Source organism: Strix uralensis, chromosome 12 (assembly GCF_047716275.1).
Source record: "Strix uralensis isolate ZFMK-TIS-50842 chromosome 12, bStrUra1, whole genome shotgun sequence".
Classification (NCBI taxonomy): Eukaryota; Metazoa; Chordata; class Aves; order Strigiformes; family Strigidae; genus Strix; species Strix uralensis.
The window spans coordinates 1484254-1490706 of record NC_133983.1 but is presented as its reverse complement, the minus strand read 5'-3'; the positions used below and the strand labels follow the sequence as shown (position 1 = coordinate 1490706).

General features: G+C 60.8%; 1 protein-coding gene across 1 annotated transcript; it reads left to right on the top strand.

Moving 5' to 3' along the window:
• Positions 1-598: 598 nt before the first annotated feature.
• Positions 599-4773, top strand: LOC141948977 (uncharacterized). The gene is made up of 9 exons (XM_074882088.1): positions 599-716; positions 973-1082; positions 1515-1664; positions 2068-2244; positions 2453-2608; positions 3507-3608; positions 4002-4100; positions 4359-4418; positions 4708-4773. The coding sequence occupies exons 1-8, from the start codon at positions 599-601 to the stop codon at positions 4377-4379; spliced, it is 933 nt and encodes a 310-aa protein (XP_074738189.1). The 3' UTR covers positions 4380-4418; positions 4708-4773.
• The last annotated feature ends 1680 nt before the right edge of the window (positions 4774-6453 follow it).

Here is a 6453-nt window from a genome sequence, read left to right as displayed (position 1 = left end):
CGGAGAGCAGTTGGAGGAGAGGAGCAGGCGTAACCATCTTTGGCTTCCTGGTGCTGAGAGAGATTTTCAGAGTGTGGGGGGGAAGGACTTAACTGTGAGATGACAGAAACTGTAGATCTGCAAAGAGAGCACTACATGGAAGGGGAGAAGCTAGGGCCATGCCAGGGCGTGTGAACACCGGGCTCAGGGATGATGAGCCAGAGGGTACGGGAAAGTCCTGAGGGGACATAAGGGCAGGTGGAGGCCTGGGGGCACCCTGGGAGGACCCGTGGGCCAGTGGCAAGCTGTCTCCCTACTACCTGCAGTGGACGCCCCGCCCCTCGCAGCCCTGGTGGCGGGTCACAGTGGGGCCCTTTGTGACGCGCCCAGCTGGCCCTGGTGGCGGGTCACAGTGGGGCCCTTTGTGACGCACCTCTGTGACACCCTACAAAAGCCGCCAGCGTGGCGGCGGCCCTGCAGTGTCTGACAAGACAGTGACGGGACAAGACAGGAGCACGGAGCTGGCGAGGGCACCTCCAGCGCAGCCCACGTCTTTCCCTGCCACGCCCGGCAGTCCCACAGCACTGAGGCATTTCCCTACTTTTCTGCATTTTGCAGCATGTCAGAGAGAGCTGCCAGCCACCCCAGGGTGGCCTTGGAGGAGGTGGAGGCTGCCCAGGAGAGCAGCTCTCTGCCGGAGCTCTGCGATGTGTCCATGGTGCAGCTGCTACAGGCTGGTGAGTGAGGGCCCCCCGGGGCTGGGCAGGGCCGGAGCCAGAGTGGGCGACCGGCTCGGTGCTGGGGTCCCATTTCCTCGGCACACTGGAATCAGACGACCCGTGGGCAGGGGTGCCAGCGGTGCTTGAATGGCAGGGCTGCTCAGGGCTGGGAGCCGCCTCCAGCACAGCCTCCCTTCCCAGCCGTGCTGAGTTTAAAGCTCTTTTCACTGTTGGTGTGTCCTTACTGACTCTTCTGTATTTCCACTCCATGTAGCCGAGACACTGCCAGAGCAGGAGAATCCGGAGCATCCAGACCTGCAAGCGGGATGGGATGCTGACAGCACCCGCTTGCCTCCTCCGCTCGACAGCAGCGACGTGATGCTGGTAATGAGCTCCCCCCTTGCTGGGACTCTGGTCTGTGGGATCAGCAGAGGGCTTGTGTGAGCAAAGAGACCCAGAATCAGTGGTTGGCACGGCCTCGCTGTCCCGGGTGAGATGGTTGCTGCTGTCCCTGAGCAGGGCCTACCACAAGGGTGGCCCCCGCAGCAGCTCCAGCCCTCCTGGCCACCAGCGAGCCCCTAGTTCTGCAGAGGACCAACACATGTTGCCCATGACCCCAACCCTCCTCCCTCACCCTGGGGGCCCTCTGCTCTCATCCTCCACCCTGCAGAGACTGCAGCCCCTGCTGCCAGCTTTTCTACAGGCACTGCTGCCAGCACTGTTGGGCACCAGAGCTGTTTGTGCTGCTCAGCCAAGCAGCACCATCAGGGTGCTGCTCAGTGTGACATGCCTTCCCTCCCTTCCTTCTTCGGATAGGTATTTGAAGAATCCCTCCAGCCTTCTCAGGCGACAGACACTGTCCTTGTGGCCACTGAGGCCCTGACAGCAGACGACTTCTATGCCAGGCAGATGGGCAGCAATGTCCTGGACATGGCCGTTAGAGACCCTGAGTCCTGGCTGATGGATGTAAGTACCCCATGGCTGGATTGCCCTGCCCGTGAGCCCTGTCAGGCCTTGTTCTTCCCTCCTTCCCGAAGCCAGCTCTCTCGGGCACCTGAAGCCATTTCAAGGCAGCCGAGAGGGATGGGAGAGGCAGCAGCTCCAGTGGCAGCTTGGGGCTGGTGGGTGCCTGGGGAGCCCTCAGGCCGGTTGGAAAAGGGGGTGGGCTGAGCAGGGGACACTGCTCTCCTGCACTCCCTTCCTCATGCTCCCTATCAGTGGCCACGGCCTGCCAAGAGGCTGCTGCGCTGACCGGCTCCTGTGGCACCTGCTGGGGAGCTGGATGGGAGGCTGGTGCTCAGCGACCAGCACAATTTTGCCAGGGTGGTCTTCACTGCTGCACAATAAGGAAACTGTGTGTTCTCTACAGGCCAGAAAAATGCAGGTCCTGCTGCCAGACATCATGGAGACCCTGCGGCATGCCAACACTGATGTCAAGATGAAGTCCCTGGAATTCTTCAGGAACATGATGGGTCACATGAAGAGGAAGGAGGCCAGCCTCATCGCTCTGCAGCTGGCAGAGAAGCTCCTGCCCCTCTTTGATGATGTAAGGCTGCTGTGGGAGCCTCAGCCCTACAGATGGGTGCTCTGCAAGGAGGGCTGCCCTCCAGCCCAGCTGCAGATCTGGTCCACAGTTCCTGTGTTCAGGATCTGACCGCAGAGCCTCTCCCCTCCCATCAGCCACGCTAATGCCCTTGCTCACTGTGGGCAGGGAGTGGCTGTTGCTGAAGTCCTTCTGTCCTCCTCCCTACCAGGAGTCCAGCCAGCTGCGGGAGATCTCCATCAGACTCTTCAAAGACGTGGTGAAGACTGTGGTGGGGAGACAGAAGAAAAAGATGGCAAAGAAAGTGCAGAGTGTCCTTCTCCCACTGTTCCTGCATAGGAATGACCAGATCAAGAGCGTGGCCAAGGTGCAGTGACCAGCAAGTATTGTCATGGAGAAGGGAGTGCTGACACCATGGGGGTGGTCTGGGCAGAAGAGGCAAGGGCCGCTGGATGTCAGAGTCTGGGAATGCGTGTCACCTCAGGGTCCCACTGCTCCGGTCCTTCCCTGCACTGATCCCACTGCTGCCTTCCTCCTTCCCCGCTGCTGCCCGCTTCAGAGGTGGATGGGGAGGTGGGGTCCCCTGCGGGCCCACTCTCCCCATTCAGCTCTCCTTCAGCACAGCCCAGAGGAAGGCTTCCTGCAGCCCCGGCACGAGCAGGGCCGGAGAACCTGGCACAGACATTTCCCAGACCTGCTCTGCCTGGTCCAGCAGGGCTCAGCAGCAGCCCACAGTCACAGAGCCAGCTTGTTCCCCGTTCCCCAGACTGGGGCAGGGAAAGCTGTGGGAAGGGAGATGCAGCCCGAAGGGGACTGGCCCTGATGCCCAGGATCAAAGCTCTGCCCATCTGGAGCCTGGGCACGGAGGAGCTGGGGCAGCCCCAGCTGGGGAGCCAAGCGTCCTGCTGGGGGTGTCCATGGGACATGCTGCTAGCTCCGTCCTGCCCCGGTGTCTCTGGGACTCCAGCCCTCGCTGCCTACAGCCGTGGGCCCACACCACCTTTGCCCTTCACTCTGCCCCCATCCCTGGTGGCAGCTCAGCAGCTCTTGAGGATCCCTGTTCTGCAGGCCGGCAGTGTGAGATGCCTGAGGTGGTGGCTGCCCTGTGTCCCTGCCCTGGGCACTGAACCCGGTTCAGACTCTGTCCCCTTCTGCCTCTTCCCAAAAGGGACTGGGAATGACACAGAGCGTGGCCAAGAGGAGGAGGATGCCAGGTCTCCTTCCCTGGGCTCTGATGCCATCTCCCATCTTGTGCTTCTCTGCAGGCCTCTAGGGACACCTTCGTTGCCTGTACAGAGTTCCTGGGGTGGAGGATGCCCAACTACATGCCTGAGCCGTATCACACACGGCTGGTTGGAGAGTTTTTGGTGAGGACAGTCCCCAGACCCCAGGCTGGCTGGACAAGGGCTGCCCCCCGTGCCCGTGGGGAGGGCTGTGCAGCTGTGCCTTGCTTGCCCTGCTCCAGCCTGGAGCCCAGAGCCTGGAGCTGCACCCTCCTTCCCTGCCTCCAAGCACAGATGTCCCCAAGAGCTCTCCTCCAGGAGACCTGGCACCCGTGGGCCCTGGCAGTGGGACAGAGAGGTCTTGCCACCCCCAGGCGCAATCTGCCTGTGGCGCTCTCTGAACCTCAGCCCCACCGGACTCTGGCTGGGAGATGGGAATTGCCGGGGGAGAAGGGGGTGCTGGGAGCAGGGACTGGTGCGGATGGCTGGCTGGGGAGGGTCCGTACCAGCCCCGTGCTCTTGTGCTTTCTCAGTTAGCGCACGACAGGAGCAGGGTGGAAGAATACCTGTGTCAGAGCCTGCCATACCTGGAGGACACTCAGGCCACCATACGAGAGGCGGCCGTCGGGTTCATTGGTAAGCTACTGTCCCCGGGGTCCCTCTTCTGGCAGCCCTGCCCCAGACCACCCCCCCCACCCCCGCAGGGCCCACCATGCAGGTGGGCTTGGGCTTGCTGGGGGCCTTGGTCAGTGCCACCGCCCTTGGGCACAGTCCTGCCCTGGGGTCAGCCCTGCTGAGGGGGAGGAGGGCGTGCAGCCGAGCTGGCAGGGCTGGGGGCTGTGCTGCTGGGAGTGTGCTGGGGAGCAGAAGTCTCACGGGGAGTTCTGTGCCTAGGGCTTGGTGTGGAGCACCTGAGGAACGTAAGCAAGAAGAAGATGAGGGAGATCTGCAACGGTGAGCAGGGGCAGTGCTGTGCTGGCCAGGGCTGGTGGGGCAGGGGACAGAGCCTGGCCAGGGTGCTGCCAGGCTTGGCCTGGCTGCAGGAAAATGCTCCAGGGGCAGAGGAACATGTCAGGGGCACATGGGGAATTCCTGAGCAGCAGCTTCCAGCTGGTCTGTTTGTCCCACTTGCTCCTCCTGGCCAGGGAAGGAGATGGGTGGGGCTGGCATGGTCTGGAGGGGACTCCTGTGGGTCTCTGCAGGCAGTGGAGTTTCATGTCTGCTCTGCTTCCTTCTCTTGCAGCCCTGCAGCCCTTGGTGGAAGACACCGAACTCTCAGTCAGGTCCCTGGCTGCTGAGACCATCTTTGTCTTGTCAAGAAATATGCAGACATCAAGATGGAGCCTGAAGTCACTGTGCTGCTGGTGCTGCTGAGCCTTGGAGAAGTGGCATTTGACCTCTGGAAAAGGGCCATATTTCAATACAAAGCTTTTTAAAAAAGAATGCTGGAACAATAATCCCAGTGCCACGGTGTCCTTCCCACGGGGAACACGCTGAGAGTGCTGAGCAGACAGTGTCACTCCCGGCCTCTGCCGCTGCCTGCAGGACAGCACACCCGGACCCAGGGTGCCCTTGTGACAAAGCCCCAGCTGTCCCGCTAGAACACAAAGCCCGGAGGGGAGGAGGAGGAGAGAAGCTTTAGGCCAGCCTGCCCCTCCTGAGACACCTCAGGGCCTGAAAACCAGGCACCCGCACTCTGCCAAGCTGGCAAGTTGTCCCTCTTCTGGCAGCCCCACCCCAGCCCCCTCCATCACTGAGTGCCCAGGGCTGTCCTTCAGAGCAGGGTCCCTGCACCCCAGGGGCTGTGTGCTGGGGCAGGGACTCTGCCGCCGGCCAGGGTCAGCTCTCAGCCTGCCCGGGGTCCCGGCATCTGCAGACGCATGGGAGCTGCAGCTCTTGACCTTCTGGCTCTCCCTGGCCACCTCCCTGGCTGCCCTCCTGGGCAACGGCCTCGTCATCACTGCTGTAGCCTGTGACTGCCACCTCCACACCCCCATGTAATTATTCCTCCTCAACCTCTCCCTCCTCGACCTGGGCTCCATCTTTACCACTCTCCCCAAGTCCATGGCCTATATCCTGTGGGACATCAAGGCCATCTCTTATGCACGATGTGCTGCACAGGTCTTCTTTTCATCCTTCCTGTTTGGTGCAGAGCATTCTCTGCTCACCACAATGTCCTGTGACCGCTACGTTGCCATCTGCAAACCTCTGCACTGCAGGACCCTCCTGAAGAGCAGAGCAGGTGCCAGAATGGCAGCAGCTGCCTGGGGCAGTGGGTTTCTCAATGCCGTGCAGCACACTGCCAACACATCTTCCATACCCCTGTGCCAGAAGTGTGATCCTACTGTGCCAAATAACAGAGAGGCTTTGCTAAATGTGTTATCAGTTTCAGAGCTGACTTGCCAAGGAGCATCTCTGTAACAAAAAAGCAGCTCTCCAAAGGGCAGGTCCTGAAGGCTAGGATCTTTTTCCCACTGGAGTCAGAGCTAGGTTCCTGAAACCACACTTACCACGGCTGTTACTGAGTTTTCTTCTCAGTGGGCTCAGGGAGAGGGGCCCAGGGAGATGTTTTGGGGAGTGAGGGCTGGACTCAGCTCTCACTTGTGGGCGCCCAGTGCCCCTGGAGATGGTGAACAGGCTCTTCAGTGCCTCCTTAGTTCTCTCCCACATGCAGCAGAGCTGAATGGTAGCCACCCAGATTTCTGGAGGGGAAACCGGAGACCCCTGGAGAGCAGAGGACATCTCCAGGGACACCATATGCCTGAGGGTGGGCCTCCCAAACCAACAGATCATCCAAGGTGGAGTCATCCAAAGGCAAAGCACTCTATTTAAGTATCCATCAAGGGCTCTGCCATCCCAGGGGAGACTGTGGGGACCCAGCAAGGTCACAAAAAGGCGACTGGACGGTGATTCAAGTCTCCTTCAGTAAAAGCCCATGGGTGGTTCAGTGTGCGCACTGGAAAACACCCCGAGTCACAAGAAATGCTGC

Bases quoted from the DNA above. Each gene is read 5' to 3' on its own strand.
- LOC141948977 (XM_074882088.1), top strand. From the start codon at position 599: ATGTCAGAGAGAGCTGCCAGCCACCCCAGGGTGGCCTTGGAGGAGGTG. The intron at 717-972 runs GTGAGTGAGGGC...CACTCCATGTAG, and splicing joins GGTGCAGCTGCTACAGGCTG to CCGAGACACTGCCAGAGCAG. The intron at 3,609-4,001 runs GTGAGGACAGTC...TTTCTCAGTTAG, and splicing joins GGCTGGTTGGAGAGTTTTTG to CGCACGACAGGAGCAGGGTG.